This window comes from Lissotriton helveticus, chromosome 11 (genome assembly GCF_964261635.1).
Source record: "Lissotriton helveticus chromosome 11, aLisHel1.1, whole genome shotgun sequence".
NCBI classification, from domain to species: Eukaryota; Metazoa; Chordata; class Amphibia; order Caudata; family Salamandridae; genus Lissotriton; species Lissotriton helveticus.
In genome coordinates, this window is record NC_136072.1 from 597,417,944 (window position 1) to 597,444,519 (window position 26,576).

The 26,576-nt window shown below is 41.6% G+C and overlaps 1 protein-coding gene across 1 annotated transcript; it reads left to right on the top strand.

Annotated features, from left to right (window-relative positions):
- Positions 1-576: 576 nt before the first annotated feature.
- On the top strand, positions 577-26,290 carry RNF7 (ring finger protein 7). Its single transcript, XM_078666399.1, has 3 exons — positions 577-840; positions 20,916-20,963; positions 24,817-26,290. Exons 1-3 carry the CDS (start codon positions 663-665, stop codon positions 24,933-24,935), a joined length of 345 nt encoding a protein of 114 aa, XP_078522525.1. The 5' UTR covers positions 577-662; the 3' UTR covers positions 24,936-26,290.
- The last annotated feature ends 286 nt before the right edge of the window (positions 26,291-26,576 follow it).

The window sequence follows — 26,576 nt, forward strand, 5'->3', positions numbered from 1 at the left end:
GTTAAACGTCTGTTTTGTCCTGAATTTTGACCTTCTGTCCTGAATTTTGCCCTTTTGTCCTAAATTTTTACACTGACCGTCCTGAATTTACAGCCAGACAGTTGGTCACCCTAGGGAGGGCTGAACAGTGGGAGGAGAAACTGGCTTGGGCTGGTCGCGATGGGGGGGGGGGGGGGGGGGGGGGGGCAGCAGGGCAACGACCGCAGGACAAACGGGCAGATAGGTGCACGAAAAGGGAGCAAAAAAACAACACAAAGGTATGAAATTAAATGTGATTGCAAAATAATAAAGTGAAGAAAAGTGATAGAGAGTAAAAGGGATGAAAAACTAAAAGGTGAAAAACGAAGCAGAAAGGAGAGGATAGAGGGAGCAGAATAAACAGAGCAGTAGAAGGAGTCAGAGGTCCACCGGACCACCTGTGGGTGGAGGAGGGCCCCCAGGTGCCTAGTGTCCAGAAACCTGGGTTCCCCCTCAACCGCACAGGTAGCTTCTCCCTGTGCATGCGGGCGGAGAAAGGTCCTGACTTCCTCTGGTAGGGCTATTTGCTGCTGTACAGCTGCTCGGGCTCAGACAGCGTGAGCCGCAGCGCCGACTGGCGGCAGCCGCCAGCAGGTGCGGCCTTCCACCCTAAGGCCCTCCCCCTCCGCTTCCCTCCCGACGCCATGGCAGACATGGATGACGGAGACGAGCCGGGCCCTCCTCCCTCCCACGCCGCGTCCTTCAGCTCCAGAGCCGGCACCACAGACAAGATGTTCTCGCTGAAGAAATGGAACGCGGTGGCTATGTGGAGCTGGGACGTGGAGTGCGACACCTGCGCCATCTGCCGGGTGCAGGTCATGGGTAAGAGCGCTACGCGAGACCGGTGCTTCGTCGAGGCCTGCTGGCTTGAGAAATCGAATGTTTTTTTACGACACTACCACCGATCTTCTCTCGTGTGAGATGGAGTACGGCTGGTTGTTTTGTGAGAAACTGTACACATCCAAGGGAGTAGTTGGAAGAGAGAGTCGGATAGTTCCCGTAAAGTCCCTCCCCCCGAATGGTAACAGGGGTGGGGCGGGTCGCGTCGTTTGTCCCTCCTCAACACAGACCACATACATGGAGAAGTTACAGGGATGCTGATAATCCGCCCCCCTCGTTCAGTTGGACCAGCACCCCCCCTTTATATAACACGCAATCCAGTCACTGCTGATTTTTTTAGATTTCAGACTCTGTACCACATCAACCAGGGGTTGATGGGCTTGCGTAAAATGGACACTATGATGTGTCTGACTCCGATACCTTAATAATCTTAGAGAAGCGCTTCCATAGAAATATAAACCACTGTAAGGGCACGTGGAATATATGTTTTTTCTGATACCTGATGTATTATCGAGGCCGACTGGTAGTCGAATGTGCGCTCTACGGAAGCAAATTATCCTGCAGTATGTTTACCCGGGATTTTGTAACATGGCATGGGTGCACATAGCTTATTGTTGTGATAATACTGACGATTTAGATGCGGTCTGCGCTTACAATGAAATAATTATGAGACCTTTCTATATAAGGGACTTGAGCGTGTACCGCCATCTTTGTGTTATTTTTGACTACCTGTAAAATGTACTTTACAGCAATTAACCATTATGGGTGCGAGTAGTATTGCTAGAGCCGCACTTTGTTTTATTCTAACTCGCAATTCATATATAATCGTGCACAATCTCTAGCCTAACCATGTCACTGATTTTTTTTATGTGCTCAATAAGCTTTCAGTGAGACAAAAAATATTGCAATTTATTATTGTTCTCGTAGTAAGTCGTAATTATTTATCAGCCTTATAAGTTAACCCATGCATGCCGATTAATTCAGTAGTCGCGTTTCATGCATGCTGAATGTATTGTATAGTCCGCAGTACTACATTTATTTACTCCACAGCGTCTCTTGCACACATTGTGCACTAATTGGAGGAATGTTTTTTTTCTTCATATGTGGTGATATCCTTGATAACCTTCTTACTTTGCATTTGGGGTTGACTCGAGCACGTTAAGGAATAAACTATTGTTGAGATCTCTTTATTACTATACAATCAGACCTACTAATAAAAATATCGAGAAAGAAAGAACAGCATAGCTTTTAACTGCAGTACCTGCTCCGCTTTTCTTCTCCAATCTTGGTAACCGCTGTGGAGTGATTTTATTTTTTAAGGTCACACTACAAGTCGAGCAGTGTCTAGGCGCTTGTTCTTTTGTGTGAATTTAGATCTTGGGATATTAACTGAATTGAGTGCATAGAGCATGGGTACTCACAAACTTTCTGCCGGGGGGCCAAAATTACAGTGTGGGTTGTGGCTGAGGGCCGCACCAGTAGGGGCGGGGTCAGTGGGGGCGGGGCTAGAGTAAAAAAAATCAAACCTGTTTCAAAACATTAGACAATGTGAGAATGCTATATTTCAAAAGCAGATGTAACTACAAAGAGCACATCTTAAGAGGCATTGCATAGCTCCATACACACGTTGACCCCAATTCCATCAGTCTCTCTCTCTCTCAGTGTCTCTCTCTCTCAGCCAGTAAGTCTCTCCATCAGTCAGTCTCTCTCGCTCAACCAGTAAGTCTCTCCGTCAGTCAGTCTCTCAGTCAGTCTCTCTCAGTCAGTCTCTCTCTCTCTCTCTCTTAGTAAGTCGCTCAATCAGTCGCTTTCTCTGTCAGTCTCTTCCTCTGTCAATCAGTCACTCTCTCTGTCAGCCTCTCTCTCTGTCAGTCAGTCAGTCTCTCTCCCTGAGTCAGTCAGTCAGTCTCTCTCCCTGAGCCAGTCTCTCTCTCTCGGTCTCTCCCTCTCAGTCAGACTCTCTCTCAGTCAGTCTCTCTCATAGCCAGTCAGTCTCTCTCTCTCTTTACATAGCATTTCTCTACTATTAACAGACATGCAGCAGAACCTAAAAATAGATTTTTAGATCTAACTACGGCGATATTAACACATAACTGACATGGATTGCCTGGTTACAGGGCTTTTAGTGGGATAAAAAACCTGAGGGTTCTCTCAAAGGGCCATGACCGATAAAATTAAGGGGTTGGCTTAAAAACAAAAATCTTTGTTTAGCATAGTGTGCCACCCTACTGGTATGTTGCTGTTTGTCATTGGATCCAGATAATCAGATATAACCAGTAACATTATACCTGCAACAAGTCAGGACTATTGGCTTTGCTAATAGTTGTTAGTTGCATGAGATAAATAAGTAACAACTATGGCTTTGTTGTATATAAATTAGAAGATTGAAAATGTGTCAGTTCTGAAAAGATGAGACTGTGAAAGAAGTAAAACCAGTCTATTTGAAATGACATCAAAATCTTTGTGCAATGATGTAGCTACTGAGATGAGATTTTTTTTCTTCACCCAGAGGGCGAAAATGGAGACCCCAATAGTTAGTTGCATAAGATAAATAAGCAACAACTACGGCTTTGTTGTATATAATATATAACATTGAAAATCCTTCAGTTCTGAAATAATGAAACTGTGAAAGAACTTAAACGAGCCTATTTGGAATTACATCAAAGGCTTTGAGCTGCTGTTGAGTTGAGATTTATCTAAGGGCGAAAATGGAGACCCAAGTGGTTGTTAGTTGCATAAGGTAAATTAAACTATGGCTTTGTTGTATATAATATTGTAAATGCTTCAGGTCTGAAATGATGAGACTGAAAGAATGAAAACATGTCGATTTGAACTGACAAAGGCTTTCTCAGCAGTAGTGCTGCTACCGCGTTAATGTATATATATTTTTTTTCCACCCTGAAGGCAAAAATGGTCACAACAGCACCATTTTTTAATTTTGAAGACACCTTATAATAGTCTAACTTGATGCTTGTTGCATTATTTGCAAGCCATATATTTTCAAGACTCCTTGCATGGGCTCTTAAAGCCAGAGAGCCCACTCTTATCTCCCTCTCCCTGTTAATTTGAGGCTCGCCTATCTCTACTTCATCACTCGAGTTCACTCAGTCCATCCGGAAGTAATATCAGTGAACTGCAAATTAGGAAATTTATTTTCAGTTAATAGTTCTCTCCTCGAAGAATATTTTGTGTGGCAAAGTGTGTTGGTGCTACTAATGTTTCATGTTGGTACAAGGACCCTGGATTATTCGGTCTTACAGTGTGTATGGCTTAGCGAAGACTACTCCTGCAGGGTTTTTGGACAAACAACCAGGCAGGACAGGCACAGTGATGAAAATCTCCCCAATGAAGATTTTATCACTGAGTGTTTCGATTCAAAAACGACCAATGCTAGCAGCCTGGAATATAGTGACATGGCTGATCTTTACCATTCAGGGGAGCTCAGGGTGAGGAATATAGGCTGCATAACCACACATTCTTATCTTCCTGTTGCATAAGATAAATAAAACTATGGCTTTGGGTATACAGAATAGAAAATGCTTCAGGTCTGAAATTACGAGACTGAAAGAATGAAAACTTGTCGATTTGAACTGACAAAAGCTTTCTGAGCAGCACTGCTACCGAGTTAATATATATATATTTTTCCACCCTGAAGTCAAAAATGGAGCCCCCGACCGTCTAAGCATCTGCTTTAAAGCACCTGGCACACCAAAAGCCCCGCCAGTTAACTCCTTGAGAACACACTTGCATAAAAAGTAAATTTAGCTAATAATTAACTCACAATTGGTCACAACAGCGCCATCTACTGTCGCATTCACGTAAATTAATCTGCAAAACCACTCGCAATAAATAAGGGCAGATAAAGAAAGGCAGGAATTTGCGTGCCTTCTTTGAAAATCCCGACCTGTAGTGAACCAAGCCTATGACCTCACAGGGTCAGATGAGGGCGGGGGCCGCAGATGAGCATGGGAGATACTACTTGTCTGCGCATGCCCCTTTGACCTCTTCTCAGCAAATGCGGCCCCCGAAATCACAACAGCAGTAATGGTGCCGAGTCCCTGACTGCTGTTGTTTTCCATGGGGGCCGCAAGGGAAGGTCTGGCGGGCCGCAAATGGCCCGCGGGCCGTACTATGAGTACCGCCGGCATAGAGGAACCGGAAACCATTCTTACCCGCTGTTGCATTGTATTCTTCCCGTTCTTCATCGTTTTGGCTGTTAAGAACGGTAAATAAATCAAAAGTAATAAAAAATCGTTCTTGCTAGTGCTAAAAAGAGCAGATGCACTTAACCTTTACCACACAAACACTTCTAGGACAATTTACACATTGGCGTAAAAAACATGTATACAACCTCCCCAGTGCAAATAACGTTCGTGCTGGGCCCAGAGTTCATTTTTGCACGCAGTTTACACTTGGTGTGTTAACATGGGGAGTAAAGTATGCAAATGATTTGTTCTTACTTGGGTACTTTCTTACCCATTTTTCATAGGGTTGTGTTCTCAGTTACAGCCATCTGAAGGTTGTTGGTAATGGTGAATGCAAAATAAGAGGAAGCACGATTTGCCTTTAGCTAAGTACGAAAATACTTTCATGGACGCAAACCCCACTTGTGCCAGTTTTAACACTGGTGGTCAAGCCTGAATAGCACTGTGTATTTATGGAAAATGCAATCGTCCACTTCAGTTTAGAAACATCCTGCAGGATGGATATTTACTAAACACAGAGCTAAATATAAGCTTTTTACTACAATATATCTTCAGTGGTCTCTCTTGCGCGGACACCACACCCACTTCCGGCTCGCAGACATGTTTCACCTTCTAACCATACCCAGACCCCAGTGTGCCCACAGAAGTTTCAGATCCTCTGAGCAGCTCCAATCGTCTTACCACATCACCATTGAGGCATCTCCTTTAATCTGGATAATAAGCTCACAAAACTCACTATACACACTTGAAACCCCACGCTAAGGACCAGCTATTCCTTAGCCATGCCTCACACCTTGCCTCAACTGCCACTGTATTATAAATAAATGGAATAAAAACTCTCTAAATATATGTTAACAATGTTACCAAAGCATAGTCTGTGTCATGCTACCTGGCTGTCATGCACCAGCTTACCATTTCTCTGTCACAAACCCGTTGTTGAATGTTTACTTATATACCTTCTTGAAACAATGCACAGTACATCTTTGTGAAGAACCAGACAAGCATCCAGACCTTTTCAGTACTTGTCTCACATCTATGATGATTAGCACAAAAAATCGGAAGGTTTGAAGAAAACCTGCCCAGGGAGTTGGTGTATTGAATACGGCGAGAGTCCACTATAATCACTCAATAGGAAAAAAACTTTTTTTCCTAGAGACCCCTCACCCACCAGGGTTGCCCCTTGGTGGCATGCTTCATCTTTTGATCACATGTTTTAATTTACAGAGCACCCATACAATTAGGGTATTGCATATTTAAAGCTTTAGACAGTTTTGGGTTTGTCAGCTCGGCTGATGAGCCAGTGCTTTTTAAATGTTCTCTTTCTTGTCATTACAGATACAGGTCGATTCATTAGTAAACGTATGTATATTAGGTGCATGCGCATGGCATGCAACCCAGTGAATCCCTATTATAGGATTTAGTGGAGTGGTACTATTGGGACTGGGTTCCCGATAAGTCCTGATGAAGAGCCATTAGGGGAAGGGCCTCGAAACATGTTGACTGCGTATTTCTGAAGCACACAGACTCATTAAAGTCCTAGACTTCAGTCATAACCCCTGATTTTAACCTTACCGACTAGGGGCGGGAATAAAACAATTGTCCTATTAGTCAGGTCATTTTAACTTTGTTTTCCACTCCCTCCCAATTCACTACCTTTATCATTTATTACACAAATAAGTGTTCCCGCTTTAACGCAAAGTCGTAGCACACCTCAATCCGTAGATGATTGAAATGAACCCCAAAGATGAAGCATGCCACCAAGGGGCAACCCTGGTGGGTGTGGGGTCTCTAGGAAGAAAGTTGTTTTGCTGTTTTGTTATTGAGCGATTACAGTGGACTCTCGCTGTATTCAATACACCAACTCCCAGGGCAGGTTTTCTTTGAACCTTTACATTTTTATGTGTTAATTGTACCTATAAGGAGGATAAACATAGCCTTTACCTCTACCTCCCCAATTTTTTTGTGTCACATCTATGATCTTTCTTAATCATAAATATGGCAAATCATTCTCGGTTTCAGAGAACGTAAAATCAGCTAGGCTGTTCCCCAGTGGTATTCTTATAATACTGTTCGATTCTATTTTGAATATGTTTTCTGCACAGTCAGTTTATGGCTATCTAATGCATTAGAAATTAATCCTTATGGAACACATAGAAGATGCTGAAGTCCTCCAAAGTTCAGGCTTCCCCTTTTTGATAGCAATGTGAGTGAACTGTGATGGATTGTTCAGTTTCCACTGGGACTGGGCTTATATGATCTGCTAATTTTTTCCACAGATTTCCGATTAATCCTTCAAACGTTAATTTTAGTTGCAACTCAGGCATGTGTAGTATGAACAAACGAGGAGGACAATAGCCTTTTCAACCTTATGTATGTGGTATTTGTGAAGTGCGCACCTTTGCCTAAAGGCAGCCCACCCTTGTACCTGGTCAGATCCAAAGATGGAGTCAATAAATGATTGGAGCGGAAGCTGGGCTCTGAGAGTGGAGGTGGAAGGTTACTTCGTTGTGATGTAGTGTTCTTTAAAGACGAGCGATTTCAGCTCTTTCGTGAATTGAAGTAGAGTTTTGGCAGTCTTGATAGCTGTAGTGAGTTATTCCAACTATGGAGTGAATAAGTGGAGAAGGCCTTCTTGTCTGCTAGATAGGCGAGGGTGCAGTTATAATGGCTTTGTGGATGATGCAGTTGGTTTTGAAGATTGTGCGGGCTGGCAAGGGGAGTTGGTGGAATTCCCTCAGTATGGGGGTGATATGGCCATATGTCTTCAGACCAGTGATGAGGTGTGCTGTGTCATGCATGCAGCATGCCCTAAGGAGGGGGTTGCCATTGTGTAGTCGGGGAAGCTGCGGAGCAGGGCATAGCTACCATGTAGATGCAAGAGTATAAACGCCTGAATGGCAGTTTGGAAGTTGCTTTCTTGGAGGGATAATTTCTTTAGTTTAGCTAAGTTGTACCAGGTGGCCTAGGTTTTCTTTGCAATGTGATCCTTGCAATTTAGTTTGAGTCCAGGGTGTATATGAGTAACTTGGCATTGGATGAAAGTTGGGGTTTGAATCTGTCCAAGGTCAAGTTGCTGAGCCAGGTTTGCACTAGTTGTTGCTTGTTGTTGTTAGCCAACATTGGAGTACTGTTTTTTTGGTTTGAGCTTTAGGTAAGTGCTGAACTAACAGGTCTGGATGAGGTGCAGGCAGTATTTGAGGCATGGATTATTGAATTTTGATGCTATCTGTGAATAGAGTCCAAGGGGATTCATGTAGAGGTTGAAGATTTCAAGAGTCAACATGGAAGTATGGGAGAACCCGCAGGAGAGCGGGATCTTCTGGGACAAGTAGTGCCCATGTTAACCAACTGGTGTTGGTTGGATAGGTAGGAGGAGTCCAGTAAATTACATTGCAAGTGCGTCTCATTTGTGTGTCATGGTGTAGATGAGGATGGTATGATTGATGGTGTTGAAGGCAGCTGGTAGGTCCAGTTCAAGAGGCAAGGGTGCACCTTCATCTGTACTCAGAGGGCATAATATGATTTGTAATGTAGCTGTCTCCATGCTGCTGCATGATCCAAAGCCTGATTGGTAGTCATGTAGAACATGGTTGGTGTTAATGTGGTTATAGAGTTGACGTTCACTGATTTGTTTGCAGATGAATGGTAGATGAATGGTCCTGTAGTTGACAAAGTCCTTTGTGTCTGTTGTGGGTTTAGTCAGTAAACAGTGGATCTGGCCTGTCTTGAAAGCTTTTGGGAAGATGCATTGATGATCGCAAGTAGGGGCAGAGAAATCTTCTGTGGAGAGGTGTTTGATGGTAGACGAGAGTGAAACATCTTCAAATTAGTAAGTATCTTTGAGGGCGTTGAAGAGATCAGTGAAGCCTGCATGAGACAAGGGTTTGAAAGAAGAATGTGCCATGTATCCAATTTGGATCCATCTAATCCCTCAGGTTGCTAATACTTAATGAATAATTTACAAGTGAAGATGTGGCAAAGTGCTAGTACTTTATTTTTGCAATTTACAAATCTCTTGACACTACTGCTTGTGACATCCTTACAGCCGTATGACAGCAAGGACATGAAGCCAATAAAACACTCAGGCATAGATTTACTAAACTGTCACGGAATGCAACTCAGCACCCAAAGTTGCTGCACTGAGTTGCATGAGAGGGAGAGAGAAGGAAAGTGCCTTATCTACAGAGAAATGGCACTCTCCTCCCCGCTTCCTAGCACCGGTGCACAATCGGGCAGCTGAGCACCAAGCACATTCCTTTGCACCTTAGTGCAAAAGCGTCTGTGTAAGTCTAACATAGGTTTTGTACTGGAAGGGTGACCTTTTAGTACAAAATCCTATCCTTAGACTTGATTTAAATCTTTTTCTACTTTGGATGTGTACAGTACAGTGCAGCACACATGCAAAGAGGGAAAAGTTAGGAGAAATGACATTTTTTTTTCTTTTTAACACTTGCTTTCAAGTGGTGGTAATTTTTGGTGCAAAACTCGTGTCTTGCCTGCTATTGTTAGTTGATGAGATTTTGCATAAAAAACCCAGGGTGGTTGCATGGGAACGTCCATGTACCACCCATGAAATGCCCCTTTTGATGCAGAGGAACGTAAAGCAGGGCTTCACGCTGGTTTTCCATACTTTTTCTTACAAACTAGTGCAAATACCAATTTCATTGGTTTGTAAATCCTGAAACGGATTGTGCATCGGGTTTGTGATATAAAAAAATATTGCAAACCCAATCCGAAATCTTTCTAAATCTGGCCCTCAGTGTTTTGCAACAGAAGATGCTCTCCTATATGTGACCAGCCCATGACCAGAAATGAATTACTATCTACACCTAGTGCAGCCGGCCTCAATTTCCAGTATTATACCATTGCCACCCCTAAACTTCTGTGTTCCACTGGTGAACAGATTCGCCCCTTTCTGGACCAAATCTTTGTATTAGGGGAAATAAAACGGTGGAATTCCCATGTGAAGTAGCATATATAGTTTCCATTGCTTCAGAGTACTCCATTTGACGGGTGATCTTATTTATCTGTAAACCAGTACAGTCTTGTAACGATGACTGTGGCTTCAGCATATGGCCCTCTTCATTACCCAGTATCAGAAAATAAATTACTTTTCAGTGCTTGAGGTTTATAGAAACCACATTTTAACAAGCATTGGAAAAGCAAATTAGAATGGCTATAGTAAGCCAGCAATATTTTCTAACATTCCTATTAGTTTATTTTTTGCAACCATTAGAAGTGTAGAAGCAATAAAAAAAAGTACAAATGCCATTGTCTATCTTTGCCAAAAAGAAATGCATTAAAAAAGGTCCCATCACAAAAGAAAAAGACGATATAAAAGCAGAGATTAATCCACCAGTTCTGGCATTGAAGTAGACTAATCTTTAGACAAATGCGCACAAGCAAAATGCCAACACTCACAGTGTAGAGAACCAGTGACAAAAGTGGACTGAGTCATTACCCCATTTTATACTTGGCTTGTCAAGTTTTATGCAGATCAATCTAATGGGAGCAAGTTTAAAAGGTATTAACAATCTTTCATATGTTAATATCTTGGAGGTTGTATGGCAGATTTACATGAAATTTGGCAAGCCATTATGTTGACCTTCTTCTTGATATATGGAGTTTCATGTAAACTCATCAAGGAGGGTTGTGTTAAACAGGGGGTTAAAAAAGTGTTAGTTTGCACTGGTAAATGGATCGGCTTGATATTTGTAGGCTGTTATCAAATTCAGCTAAGTACAGGAATCTCAAATGTCAGAAGATCCAACAAGGGTGGCAAAGATAAAGCGGTGTCAAAACGTCTTTTATGTGCTAATCTTTTGAATGGTATCATGGACCAGTATGACATTTGGCAGAACCTGCTCATGTTTAGCTTACCTTTTAGTATATGGATTTTTTATGATCTTTAGTGTATGGTGTTTTTATGCATATCCATCAACAAGGGACAGAGTTCTAAGGGGACGGACAAATACGGTTTCGTGTGCTTACTTGTTACAGACTGTCACCCCCTTTGGTCCTGACTTCATAAATGCGTAGCACCGGTTGACTGTAGGGTGTGGCCGGATATTTTATTAGTGAACCTTGTTTTTAGTCTCTAAATGGGCCACAGGAGCAAAATGCTTTTTTGTCTAATAGGAGCTTTTATTTTTAGGTCTTGCTAGACCGTGCCTGTGCTGTCTTGGAGAGATCTGTTGTGTTCTGTCTGTGAGCTTAAAGGCTGCCCATCTCCTACCATTGGTAAACTTCAGCATCTCTCATTTTCTTTGATGCCATTCATTATGGCATGCAGGCATCATGCCCTCTTCTTTTGTTTGGCCCTCCCATGGCGCATGGTCCAAGTACATGTGTCCTTACACTGCTCCCTGTTTGTGGAGCTATTATTGTTTTCAAGCACTCCATAGGAGTACTCATTGTTTCAGGCCGTCTCCCTTGTACACATGCACACAATACATCCACACATACAACTAAAATACATTTGCGTGTACATAAACAAATGCAGTCCGTAACAAGTTGTTAAAGCACGAAGAGCACTTGTTTATTTTTTTGCACTATCAGACAGTATTCAAGCGCTCGCTCCAAAGGCTGTCTTGCCATTGCGCAAACACAAGCCAATAGTATTGGAGCGCCTTAAGTGCTCACCAGTTACATTACACAATGACACATTAATTTTTGTCGCTGATCCTGCTTTAATTGAGGTTTTTTCCCCATTGTTGCTTGCCCATCTCCCCTCCTGCTTCCCTCGTCCCCCCCCCAATACCTCCCTCGTTGCTGCTTGTTTGTTCATTTTGCACGATCCAATGGTATTAGAGCACATGTTCTGTGCTAACCAGCTACATTACACGATGACACATTCATTGTCGTAGGCAAGGGGAAACGTTAGTGATTTGCCCAGAATCTCAAACTGTTCAGCTGACCCCGTGATACAAATCTGATTTCCCAGTTGCCCTGTTGGCAGCTCTGGCCGTTCCGACACATTCTCACTTCACTTCAAAAAACTCCTCAACTGTTTCTTACTATCACTTCCACATTTGTTCAGCAAGACTCTAACACTGAAAAAGCACTGGCAAAGCCAATAGATCGCGGCAATCCCCAAGCGATTGTCCTTGTCAATTTGGATGTCTTTTCGCCATGTTGTCTAGCAGCACATCTGCAGTTCAGCATGACTGAAACTCCAAAATTACAGGATGTTGTGCCAACGTTGCGTCTCTTAGCAAAATTGGCCACTCAAATGTCCTGGTTCTCTTTAATTTTTTTCTTACATCTTTTTGGTTTATTTCCATATAAAATATAATTTACCAAAATAAGTCCTTTATCATCAAACCACTGGTTACCTGCTAGATCTCTGACAAGCTTTTGCAAGTCTGCTGTTTGCGTCAGATAGTGTTTCTTACATGGACACACTGTTACCTTGCAAACAAATATTGCAAGAATAAAAACAGTTACTACATATGTTTAAAAACAGATACTACATATGTTTAGACAGTCTGTTTGCTTGTTGGTCAGTGCTGAGTTAATCAGTAACATTTTTTTTTTCGACAGTAGCCCCTGCTAGACTGTCTGGTCCTGTTTCCCAAAATAAAGTTTGCAAATATTTGTCAACTTCCTAAAGTATGTTTTATGAGAGACTTGGTAAAACATAAAGGTGCATAAACGTGTGCTTATACATAAGCACATGTATCTACCCAACTATTGAAAAATGTGTATCTACAAATGCACATATAGGTGTATCTACATTTAAATAAAGTAATGATGTAAAGGCACTATCCATGCAAACACTCCCGGTGGAGAGTTTCTCCCAATGTACTTACCACGATGTAATGACTCTTGATGCAAAGCGAAGTAATGACCTAGATTCAAGACACTAAATGGGCACTCGTTGTGTTTCCATATTATCAGGAGTGTAGGTAATTACGTCTGTGCGTCATGTATTATTGCTACTTGAAGTCTTTCCTTGGATTCTTCAGGTGTTCCTTACCATCAATTAAATCTCTTAAACATTAGGGCGTGGCAAGCATAGGCGATTCAAAACTGATGGTGCCTGACTTAGCTTGCTTATTGAAAGTCGACTCTTTCATCATACATCAATAAAGTGTTTACAGGAAACCATTACAAACCTATGGAAGCATGGCATGGCTACACCTGGGAACTAAAGAGAAACAGATAGCGACACCTGCCATGTCAGATTACTGGAGTTTTCCTTAACTGTAAAATAATTAATTTGGACCAGTTCTGGTCTAATGGTTGTCGAGTGAACATCTAAACTACCAAAAGGCTATTTTTTAGGTCCGTGAATAACAACACATTTTATCTTAAATAGTGTTCTCTAGCCATGTATACTGGATCGTTTTTGGGTCTCGCTGGCAATGCATCCGCAAGCGGATGCATGTGTCCAGCTGGAGACGTATAGCGATCAGTCTGGGGGGAAGGAGGACAAGAGGGTGTACGAGTTTTCTTTGCTGGATTCGTGTGCGCGAACGCGCACGTCGCGTCCCGCGCCGTACACATGCGCGCGCAGACAGACACTCGCTCACACACACACCCCCTCCCCCACAGTCACACACACGCACTCCAAGACACATATACACACACACACACACACACACACACACACACACATACACAGCCCGCCCGCACGCGCGCACACACATGCTCCCCCCCCCCCAGCAACCCACTCACCGGCTTCCTTCGTGCGGCGGCTCTCCTCAGCTGCAGGGCCCGGCAGCAGGACTCTTCGTCCCTCCTTCGGCACCGGGGCGCAGGGTAGGCTCCTGCCTGCTCCGGTGCTCCAAAAACAATCGCGGCTCTTCCGTGGGAGGCGGGGTAGGCTCCCGCCCTCCTACTTCCTGTTTCCGGTTGTCGCGCCGGCCTGCCTGACTTCCTGGTCGCAGGCCGGCAGAGTGACGAGGATGTTTGATTTGCGGTATTTATTTATTTATTTATGCATTTTTATATAGCGTGGACTTTACCCGAAGGCGGAATTTATTTATTTATGCATTTTTATATAGCGCAGACTTTACCCGAAGACGGTATTTATTTATTTATGTATTTATGCATTTTTATATAGCGCGGACTTTACCCGAAGGCATCAGAGCGCTTCACATTAGGAACAGAAATGAAACATAATGAGAACATTACAAAAAAACAGGTTGCAAAAACATACGTTACTTACATAAGGTAATAGTGACAATTATGAGCAAACAAAATACATGAGGTAGTAAAAACTATGAGCAACCAAAAATACATGAGGTAGTAAAGGTAATAGTGACAATCGTGAGAAAACAAAATACTTGAGTAAAAATTGTGAGCAACCAGAATACATGGGTAGTAAAGGTAATAGTGACAATCGTGAGCAAACAAAATACTTGAGTAAAAATTGTGAGCAACCAAAATACATGAGGTAGTCAAAAGTGCACAAGAGGAAATGAAAGTGACAAGTGTGCAGTTATAAGAGAAAACAGAGTATAATTAGAGGTATAGTCCTGCAATAAGTGCTAGACACTCAGGCTCAGGAACAAGCGTTACATGGGCAAGGTGGCACTTGTGCAAGTATCAAAGGCAAAGACATGTGAGAGGTAGCAGCCGTGTGTTGCAAGGGCAGAGTGGTGTGTGCATGTTACAAAAGGGCACCGAACACCAGTACATGGAAAATACTGCAAAAAGGCAGACCCTCCAATCACAGGCATACACTGGGAAGGCACTTCCATGGTCATGGAAAGTAGAAATTATCAGTAGTGGGAAGTCTTCCTCACAAATAGCAAGAGGACGTGAATTACTTTTGGAGGTGTCTCTGAAGGAGGAGAACTTTGAGGTCCCTTTTGAAGGCCTGGGAGGAGGCGGTGGTCCGGAGCTTTTTTTTGTCCTCTCGCGGTTTGTAAATACAAAACATATTGCATTACAAATGCTATAGGTATCACATTTGCGAAAGTTATAACTATTGGCATTGTAAATGACGAAGCTATTAATTTAGCTATTTAAAAAAAAAAAACATAAATAAAAACTTTGCCATTTACAATACCAATAGCTCAAACTTTCCTAATGCGAGACCTATTGCATTGCAAATGCTTGTTTCAGAGGTTACAGATTGAAAGTGTGTTATCTGAATTGAAAGTGTTTTATCTCCATTTCTAATATTGCCACTACATTCAAACCCGCCCAGGTGAAGTAACTGGTGTCTGGCTTGTCTGAGGCCGTGTTCAAGCAGTGCTATTGTAGCCTCTCGGTGTAATGGCTGTGGGAGCTTTAGTTTTTTACTGTAAACATCTTTATTCGATTCACAGAATCATCAAAGCAATACAAACTCATCAATTAAATTAAAATGTATATATAAATAAGATAAAAACAATCTATATTAAATACAGTGTTAATAATAAATTTGCTGATTCATAAAGTGCAATTTTCTGAAGTTCTCGACATAAAGTGCTTTTTCAATTAGTTTTAAATTTTAACAGCATATAAGAGATATTTGTTTGGATCTACAATCAAACAGTAGTAACACTATAAATTCATAATTCCTAGCTACGGTATTAATTATGGACATTATACATTATAAACAGTAGAGCATCTACATGATTCAGCTATATAGTATTTATCCCAAAAGTGTGCAGACATAAAAAAGTAAAAGACAACTCCTGGGCAAGACCTAGCATCCTACATTGGCATATTCCCTTGCATGTCAGAATTTTAAACCTCGTTTTGATCTAATAAAATTGGCCGATAGTAGGAATCTGCTCAATCCGAAAACAACCAACCTAGAGGTATCTGTTTTGAGAATGCGTAACATTTCGGTGTACTGTCTAATGCCAAAATTCCTGCCCAATGGGCGAATCCATTTTTTCCTTGAGGTTTCATAACAAGTACAGAAAAATAGAACATGAGCTAGGTCTTCTTGTCTACCCAAAGCACACTCAGCACAAATAGAATCATTGCCCCCATCAGCCCTTTTCCCCCACCTAGACGTAAATTTCTTAATTTGCAATGTACCGTGTCTAAATTTTAGATAAAGTACTTTAGCTAGAAGACGCTCAATATCATCCATAAAGGGCTCGAAGAAGGGACTTATTTTAAAACTTAAAAACCGATTAGTGAGTGAACTATAGCCAGGGCATACTGCAGTACTTTGATCAATGTAGTTCAAAAAAATGGTTTTACACTCCATTTTTGAGTCAGGGGTGAGCTGTTCCGGGTGCTCCCAATATCTGCTCAGACCCAGGCGCAAAAACCACGTACGGATGTGGATCAGCCACGGGAATGTAACAAAGATATCAAGAGTAATTAATTCACTTATTGCCTGTCTATATGTCTGCAATTCTTCCACTGTCCATACTCTAATCAAATAGGAAAAAGACATCTATATGTCCCTATGCATCGATCCGCTTAAGACCTAGGTCCATCAGGAGAGGTCTCACTGGGGTATTTTGTGGCAGGGCAGTGAATCTCCTCAGGATTTTATTCTCTGCTAAGGTTAACGGAGAGAGAGCCCCACCTCCCCTGAGCCCAATAAGGCAGCTGATTGAGCTCTAGCTTTCTAAACTAATAAAGCGGGGGCGATTGCGTTTGACGATGTTGAAAAGAATTTTTTTGCAATTGGGCCAGCATTTTGGTTGAGAATAGTTTTGGATTTCACAATCTGGGGGTTCCAAGAAAGATTAGAATTTATGGTCCCCCCCAGATAAATGAAATTTGTCACACGCTCCAGGCTAACTCCACTTGACTGCATTTTGTTTTTGAAGCATTTGTGCGGTCTGATAGTCATATATTTGGTTTTTGATGGGTTAATTTCAAGACCCTTTTGTCTACAATATCCATCCAGTGCATTTAAAAGATTTTGAAGGACCCCTAGGGGTTTGAGATAATAGGATGGTATCGTCGGCAAAAGTTAAAGCACAAATGTGTTCACCTTCCAATTTCGGGGAATCGTGGTTAGCTTTTTTAAGTGCTGTAATCATGTCATTGACATACAGGAGAAACAGGGTTGGTGCCAGGACATAGCCCTGGCACACACCCCTTTTTACAGGTATCTCCTCTGTCAATTCACCCGCTTTCTCCCAACGCACTTTTGCGTATGTATTCTCATGTAACCTAATAAGCTGTAGTACGATATTACTAGGGACCCCTTGCTGCAAAAGATTAGACCAAAGACAATCCCTGGGAATTGAATCAAAAGCCTTCAAATCAATGAAGGCCACATACAAATTCCCACGGCGCAAACTTGTATACTTCCACGCAATAATTATTAGTCTCAGGAACTGGTCTATCGTACTTGTTTTCTTCCTGAAACCAGCTTGGCAAGAGGAGAGGACATTATTGTCCACAATCCAATCATTCAACCTATCTAGAATATGTTTAGCATAAACTTTTTGTAAAATATCTAGAAGACTGATGGGTCTGTAATTTGCAGGTTCCTTCCTGGAACCTTTCTTATAGATTGGAACTATCTCCGACCCTTTCCATGAAGCAGGGACAGGCTGGCCATTAGCAATACCATTGCAAAGAAGATTTATATAAGGGGCCCATACATCTGGCTCATATTTAAATAAGTCCCCAGGGATCTTATCAAGGCCTGGTGCTTTAGACGATTTTATAGCAGCAATTTCCCTTGTTGTTTCTGCCATGGTAAACTGGAGGATAGGTGCTTGGCTCGATGAGGTAAATGTAGTAACCGTAGTTAGAGATTCTTCATTAACCATAGCCGGTGGAGCATAAAGATGAGCAAAAATGATTGTACCAGGTCTTAGGGTCCATATTATAGTCTTGGGCCGGGATTTCTACCTTCGAGCTGTTTGCTATAATTTTCCAGAACAGGAATTGATCATTTCTTTTAGAGGCTAATAGGAGTTCATCCCAGCTATCATCTTCCCACTTCCTGCATGCAGCTTTCTGGACATTATTATAAGCAACCCTTGCTTCCCTGATCATAAATGTATTTTTAGTGTCGAGGGCCTTACATAGGTTTCTCTTAACAAGGGAACAATCTGAGTCAAACCAAAGATTAGAGTAACCATCCTTGGTTTTTGATTTATTGCTTCCAGAAGCTAGTTTAGTTAAATGGGGTTTGGTAGTTTCCATTAACATCTGATGGGTTTGAGTTATCGTCTGACCATTCGGAGACCCTGCTAGATAATGTGATAAATAGTCAGCAAAGGTATTATAGACAAATGTTGAAAGATCAACATTGCCCAAGATAGCCGGCCACTTCAAAGCCCTCCCATTATTAGAAAGTGGTGGTTGGATTACATCTGGAACCCTAACAGAACTAGATGAAAAGTAATACATAAAGAGACTCCCTGAAAGATCCAGGCACAAAGAAAAGTGATCACTATCTTTCCTGGCGCTATCTACACTAAATCCCTCAATGAGATCCCAGTGGCCAATGCCTATCATAATATAGTCCATTTGAGAGGAAGATATCCCCCTCGAAAAAGTATGTGAGCATTTAGTGTCTAACTGGCTTCTGCCATCGCACGATCTCAATCCCTTCTCAATGGTAACATTAAACAACTGTAAGGCAGAAACAGAAGGTCTCATCATCTCAGCTGTCTCCAACAGGGGAATGCCCATTACCAGATCTTGTTCCTCAGGAGCTTTAATTGTAAAGCTTAACCTAAGCTGGATGACTAAGAGGCTATGGGCCTTTCTGGGTGATGTGGGCCTCTATATCTTGATCAGTTCCAATGACCGCATTGAGAAATAGCACTAGTACAGCCATGGATAGTTGTCTCTGTTGGGTTATCATGAACATGTAAAGATTTCTGATCGGAGATCGCTGCAAAAAATATTTTGTGTGTTAGCCACCTAACTTGTATAGCTAGCCAATGTGAACATAAAAGGCTCTCCTTTAATGTAGAAGACATAGATTGGCTGGTTTACATCCGTTCGCCTTAGCCACTGAGGCTAAGAATCCTCATTCCATATAAATGTGTTGGGTGCACTTTTACAGAATGTTTCGAATCTGCCAATTAATTCTGAGCCTATACCTTGTATGATGAAATAGCATCAGCCATTCTCATTTCTGTGTTTATTCAGCTAATACAAGTTCATCAAACATCACACAGCAAGTCTAATCCAAACAACTATTTTACATAGAAAATAAAATAAAGCTTAACAATAAGAGTAGCATGTCCCATCAAGACTGTGCTGTGGAATCATCTTTTTGATCAAGGTCTTGAAAGCGATTCTTGTGAATTAAATACAAATTCCTTTCCTCAGTGTGTCATTGCCAGATACACATAGATACAACATTTTCACAAACTTGATGCTAAAATGACTGTATATAACGTTATCTGAAGCGCATGTAAAAGTCTTTGTAAATCTTGTAATAAAAAAATAAGCAAAGTATGTACGATCAAAAGTAGTAACATTATCACTAGTACCCTCACAAAAAGTAAATCTTTTCTGACGTATTGAAAGAAGGTTCTATAAATCAAATTCTAGTGATCTATGAGTCCAATTAAGTGACTGCTAGTGAAATCAAATCTTGTCTCTGGACTCCGGTTAGCTTGGAAAAAGATTTACCAAAAGGGAAAAGGCACAATTGCACAAATGTACAAAGTCGACATTCTGTTACTTCAAATCTACCCATAGTGACAGAACCTAACAAGGAAGATCTTCATAACATGTAGAACCCCGTGGACAATGACCCAAAGGCCACTATTGTTATGAGGCCGTCCTAGTGGCAGAAACTGTGTTGTACAATGTTTCTAACATGATTATATCGATAAAATAGTTTTGACTTGTTTGTTATTCACGCGCTCAAATGATACCTCTGTTAGCTATATGGATTACTTTCTGATCATTTGTGCCTGCAGTATAGCGCAGAATTTAAAAAGCTCAGCCTGCTTGCCATGTTTTTGCTACATCTATGAATATGGCCCCTGCATGCTGAGAAGCCGAATTGTTTAGTGACTTTTCACAATCGTGCTGCTGCGATTATTAATCTAACTATGCATTATTTGAAAAGGTACGTTTCTTCAATAACCCAGTAGGACAAATTAACATTTTCAACACCGAAACCTGATTCTGACATCAGACACACTTCAGTGATCTTTCAGTCATCTTTTGGATAAGTGGCGTGGGGAGAAGACTTCTGGCCTAAACCTTTGTTACAGGGATCTCAGCTATGCTGGGAACATACTTTCCTAGTTGCCCTTATCTTGAAAATACGCACTCAGCCATTCATGTTTCTCCCTTCAATCTATTCCTAATAGTTTTCACAACTTTTTGTTAACTTTGGCTAGGGACTCCCGATTTATCTGAACGTGCAGATCAGTGTTCAAGAACAAGTTTTTGCGCATTTTCACAGTAGCTTCAGCCCCGTTTCAAATGCCACCTGTTGACAGCACACTTGTAGTTGTCCTGTACGCGCGGCACTCTGGCTTTGCTTAGTGAAATAAAACATCCGTAGGGTCCCATGAACATATATTAACTCTAACTACCTGTCTGCCTTCCTAGAAGGTCACATTGTCAAGGGCGGTCTGGATGCAGCTTATCAAGTGTTGTAACTTCTGTTTTATGTTAGAATCTGTTTTTCTGATGTTTCACATAGGGCTAATTTAGCTCATTGGGATAATCCACGATGTAGTAGTGATTTGTTTGGCAGCATTAACTTCACTTTTCTGGTAGTTTGATTCATCCACTTATCTTCCTACCTTATCAGTATTCATTTGGATACTAGTATATTTTGTCATTTGTCCCACAATATGATTAATGTTGTTTGGTGCATCAATAGTCATTATTATTCTGTGTTGATTGGGCGTTTTGATCACTGCAGTTGATGAGCCTAGTCTCGATTACACTAATTGAACACACTCCAAGGTAACAATTGTTGATTTATTTGTGCTGTTTTTCTTTCAGATGCATGTCTTCGATGCCAGGCAGAAAATAAACAAGAAGATTGTGTTGGTATGTACACTTTTTTCGTTTCCTATCTAGAGAACTTTTTTGTCGACTGTATCGGTCTATAGCAGCGCTTCTTAACCTTTTGACAGCAGTGGACACCCGCTGAATGCTAACTTTTATCTTGGGACCACTACTAAGTCCTCATCAGACTCCAGGGACCCCCCAGCCTAAGCAATTTCTATGATTTGAATCTCAAAACAATACACAAAAATACAAAAACAAATATACGACAAACAAAAACGCAAATAGTGAAGTATTTTGTTTAGTTCACAATCAAAGATAGAAAAATTTCACATTTTAAATGTTGCTTCTTTATTTGTACATACTTTTATTAATTTTGTAAAAGAGTCTTTGGTAGGGTTCACAGACCCCCAGGGCTCCTTGAAATACAGGTTAAAAGGCACTGGTCTATAGTGAAAAAGATATGTAGGCCCGTTACAACACTGATGGACATTTGCTGCCAAATTGTAATACTTAAATATTTATAGGTGATATCGTATCGGACACAAGTAAGTATTTTGTTGTAATTTATTGATCACTACAGAACATGAATTTACTAATCTTATGTACAGCAGCTCCACCCCTTCAACATTTCCCCCATAAAACTCCTATTGATTGCTGCTGCACACACAAGTAGAAGATAAAAAGCCTTATCAGTTTATCTAAAGCTAAATGTCGGAGTCCCTTTCAAGGATTTTGGTGTTCATACACCAGGAGCTCTGTTTGGGCTGAGGGGGTCGTTTTTGTGTGGAAAGTGTGGGTGACGGCATGATCCAAAATCACTACTTGTTGGATGGTGGGTAAATAGAAAACTGTATATTGTAGGTGGGTAGGTGACCTCAATGAGTAGGTAATTGTGCGTGAATAGCTCTGATGAATGGATAGAAAGAATGTGAAATAATTGCCTGTATATTTGTGGAAATGCCATTTGTCATTAAGACCATGGGCAGTACATAGATTACACATAGATTTATCTGCTTGGGAGTAGGGTCTAAATTTGGATGTGGACTGCCTGTTTGAGATTGTTTCCATGGGTTAATTGAAGTTGCCTCAAAGAGGATACATTTCTTTGGTGATAGGAGCAATCATTTTTTTTGTGATTGTCAGAATTGTGGATAGTCTCCATTAGGTGCATATATATTTATCGTATAAGTTCACTGTCCCCATGTTCGTGTCTAGTGATGAGCCATCTGCCCTCATTTTCTTGTTAAGAAATCCCAGCTGATTCAATCTTTCTGGTGGAAATTCTTGAAGCAAGCAAGGCTCCTATCACATTGTTACCAATAAAGCCAGATTTTCTATCAGCTGTTAACCACATATTAAACCGATCTACTCTCAGGTGAGTAGCATTAAAATGAACTATTGTCCTCCACCACCATCTCCGAAGTTTTAGGCCATATCCTGAGCCAAATGTCATTTATAGTTCAGCATGGAGAGGGTCACTGAATCTCTGGTTAAGATTAAGGCCAGCTTTCTCCCGTTAATAAAAAATGAATAAAGAAAAGTTTGTAGCTTGTGTTGCTCTAGATACATATGCTCTGCGTAACCCTTTTATTTAGGGTTTGGCTACGACAGTTGCAAGTTGTTTTTGTTTGAAGAAGTCTTTTGAGTCACAAGGTATACACTGACTCCTCCTTAGGTTGGCGTTACACACAGGCACAGATACCATATTAGATTGTTGGTTTTTTTTTTCACCGTCCCGATGGGGCGTGCATGACTGGAGCTTAAGGTGTGAAGCACCTTTTGATGCTTTCTTCTCTTCCTGGGCTTCTTTTCGATACCAGGAAACAGGGAGGGAGCACACTCCTGACCTCTCAGCCGGGTCGCCCCCTCGCATTCTGGTACATGCAGTTCACACGATTCAGGACAAAGTTCGTGAGTATTACACCAAGGTTGGTGCAAGCAGGTGCTTGGTACCAGACATGGCTTGTGTTTCAGGATAGTATCCTTCATCAGTAGAGATCAATCTGGGGTCGCTAAGAGGCTGCCAAACAATCCAGGCTTCGCTGCCTCTCGGGCGCGGAGGTGCTTCGCCTATAGCTCGTCAGCTACGGAGGCTCACCGGAGCCCCAAAAACAGGAAACCGGGAGGGAGCACACTCCTGACCTCTCAGCCGGGTCGCCCCTTTGCATTCTGGTACATGCAGTTCACACGATTCAGGACAAAGTACGTAAGTATTACACAAAGGTTGGTGCAAGCAGGTGCTTGGCACTAGGTATCTCTATACACAAGATATGGCTTGTGTTTCTGGATAGTATCCTGCATCAGTAGAGATCAATCTGGGGTGGCTAAGAGGCTGCCAAACAATCCAGGCTTCGTTGCCTCTCGGGCGCGGAGGTGCTTCGCCTATAGCTCGTCAGCTACGGAGGCTCACGGGAGCCCCAAAAAAAGGAAACAGGGAGGGAGCACACTCCTGACCTCTCAGCCGGGTCGCCCCTTCGCATTCTGGTACATGCAGTTCACACGATTCAGGACAAAGTTCGTAAGTATTACACCAAGGTTGGTGCAATCAGGTGCTTGGTACCAGGTATCCCTAGACACGAGACATAGCTCGTGTTTCAGGATAGTATCCTTCATAAGTAGAGATCAATCTGGGGTGGCTAAGAGGCTGCCAAACAAGGCCTGTGACGATTGCTTGGCGGCCTTCTTTTCCACCCAAACTACGTTCTCTACTGATGAGGGAAGATATCCCGAAACCCGGGCCATGTCTCGGGTCTAGATATCTTCACAACAAGTACTTACTTGCACCTACTGAGGTGAACCACTTATGAACTATACGTACCAGAATCCTTAGGGGCGATCCGGAGGAGGGGCTAGCGGTGTGCGATCCATTGCAGTTGATTCTTCTTTTTGATACCGATTTGCATCTTGCAAACATCCAAACCCGACACTGTATGCCCAGACATGGGTCCCTTGCTCACTTTGCCACTGGATTCAAGCTAGCCTGGCTGATGAGGGCTGTTAGCCCTAAACCGGCCCCAGGATGCTTGTTTCCAGTCCCGGGAAGACCTGGCTTGGCAGTTCGGGCTTGACTGTTCTCATGAGGCACAGGGTCAAGACTGATTTGCATATAGCTGTGTCTGAACTGGGGTTGCAAAGTGAGCTAAAGAACGATGATGGATTCAACCCAAATCTGTGACTAGGGGTGAGTGTTTGAAAAGTTTCAGCGCTCCCTCCATCATCTCCTTGTGTTTGTAGAGTGTGGCTACTGACATGTCTGAAATGGCACCAACTATTTTATTTCCAAAAAGAAAAAATATATAGAGCTCAACCTCTAGTTGCACTGAATCTATAACAGATGCCTACATAAAAAAACATTTTTACAGATAAGTAACATATTTACTGTTTCTTGAAGTGACACTGTATCTTGGGATAAATGATTGTTGCTAAGCTGTAAAGTTAGCCTTGTCATACAGTGTGGTGGCGTGAACGTTTTAGGGCTTTCTTCATTTTAAATCTACACCCATTGTCTGGTCTTTAGGGTTTTATCTTGGAGATAAACCTTTGGGTATCACATTACTTACAGTTGTTAGTAATCAGCAGAACTAAAGGAATGTATGCTGTGGCCACATTTCAGTGGCCGGGGGCCAAGGTATTGATGGAAAGGTACACTGGTTAGACTTTCTCATGGAACAGGAAGCAAGTAAATGGTGCAGTGTTTGACATTTTGCTTGTACTCTCATTCTAATTTGATTGCAGAACGTTTTGGGGGAAGGGGAACGGAAGTGCAAAATGCATAGTAACAGTTGTGGAAAAAAGCCAGTATTATTGCATTGTCTAGAGTACTCAGTGATGCATTTTGTAGCTAATGTTTTGCGATGCAGTGTTCGTAACGAGTTTTTCTTTTCTCCTCTAGTGGTCTGGGGAGAATGTAATCATTCGTTCCACAACTGCTGCATGTCCCTTTGGGTGAAACAGAACAATCGTTGCCCTCTATGTCAGCAGGACTGGGTAGTCCAGAGGATAGGCAAATGAGCGAACTGGATATTTTCTGTCTCAATTTCTTCGAGCAGGATTCTTTAGAAGGCCATGTGTTCACCAATGAATGGCCACTGCATCAGTGAAGTGGACGCTCTGCTTTCTGTCAGCAGTGTGTTTTTTTTCTGAGAGGATCCTTCAACAGCATAAGAGAATTTTTCTCCTGGTTTCTGTTTATTTTTTTTAATCAAGCGTTGCCTTTGAAGACCAATGGAACGACTGAAAGAACATTTAATTTCTATATGTTCTATACTTTGCATTTTAAACAACTTCAATGGAACCTGGGTGTGACTTGTAATAATGGTTTTGAAACGCTAACCTGAAATGCCATCTTAAGTTATTAACCAACCAAAGCAAACATATTCAATTTAATGTCAGCGGCGTTTGAGAGTATGGGAATTGCCAATGAGATTTCAGTCTTATTCCTAAAATGGTTGTATTTTCCTTTAAATAAATTAAAGGGGGGCCCACAAAGCATTCAGCTGTGGTTCCAGCAGCAACAAAGTGTGCTTAATTCATCTTTTGGTAACCAAACTGTTACTCTTTTTTATTTCTTGTAACTTAAATCGCTTGATTTATTATTCATTTTACAAACAGAATTAATTAAACCCTCCTCTAGCGATAGACTCTTGTATTTATTTCGCAGCTTTGCAATAGATGAAGTAAGGGAGAAAGTATGGATTGGTAAAATAGACGGTATATGTACTCCGTTCTGAAATTCGTGATCTGCTAGGAGATATTGTAAACATTTTTTTTTAAATATATAGTATAAATATCTGTTAATTTTATTATGACCTTTTCCTGTGTGCAGATCACGCCCATGGCTTTAATGTTGCAAAATGTCTCAGTACGGCCTTGTGATTAGAACACAAACTTGTCACATCTTCTGATATTTTACCTATTGATTCACATGCCACGTTACAGTCGCTTGTTTCATAAAGGGAGCAAAGATAAAAGCCAAATAGAAAAAACCTTAATGGAAGGAGTACAAAAAGAAAACTATATGCCAAAATTTGAATCCTCAGTAAACCGTGGGTCTTTAAGCTCTTAATAACTGTGAGCTCTGTGGTTCATAGTCGTTATTTGACAGCAAATTTTTAAGAGTTTGAAGACAGTTCGGTTGACGTCTTTATGTAATTGTGATTTACAAATAATTTTGCTTTGAATACTTTTCTGAGTGAAGTGTACAAGTCCAGTGGTTAGCGGAAGTACTACTTCAAAGTGCCTAACCTGCTATAGACTGATCATTTCCTTTTGCAAGCCCAGGGTATGAGATCAGACACCCAGAGAGTCCTCTTTATTTGGATGTATTATTTATGAGCTAGCTAAATAAAAGTTATTAAAAAATGAAAGTGTAGTTGCTTATTTTATTTATTTCAGGATTTACTTGTTATTTGCGGTCATCTTTACAATGGTGACCATTGAAGAGGAATTCCTGCCTTAGATGGGCTACCATGTTCTTCGAACATTAAAACGGAGATTACCGCTTCCTTTATTTCACCCATGGTATATTTTCTCCTTATCCTGCCTCTCATAGTATATTTACTATTCACTCAGCCACCCTAGTTTTCCTTAAGTCTTACTGTTAAGACTGCTGTTACCACGCAACAATTAGTTGGGCATTAGATTCACAGCTTA

Coding starts and splice junctions, on each gene's coding strand:
- RNF7 (XM_078666399.1), top strand. CDS start 663: ATGGCAGACATGGATGACGGAGACGAGCCGGGCCCTCCTCCCTCCCAC. Junction 841..20,915: donor CTGCCGGGTGCAGGTCATGG/GTAAGAGCGCTA, acceptor TTTTTCTTTCAG/ATGCATGTCTTCGATGCCAG. Junction 20,964..24,816: donor TAAACAAGAAGATTGTGTTG/GTATGTACACTT, acceptor TTTCTCCTCTAG/TGGTCTGGGGAGAATGTAAT.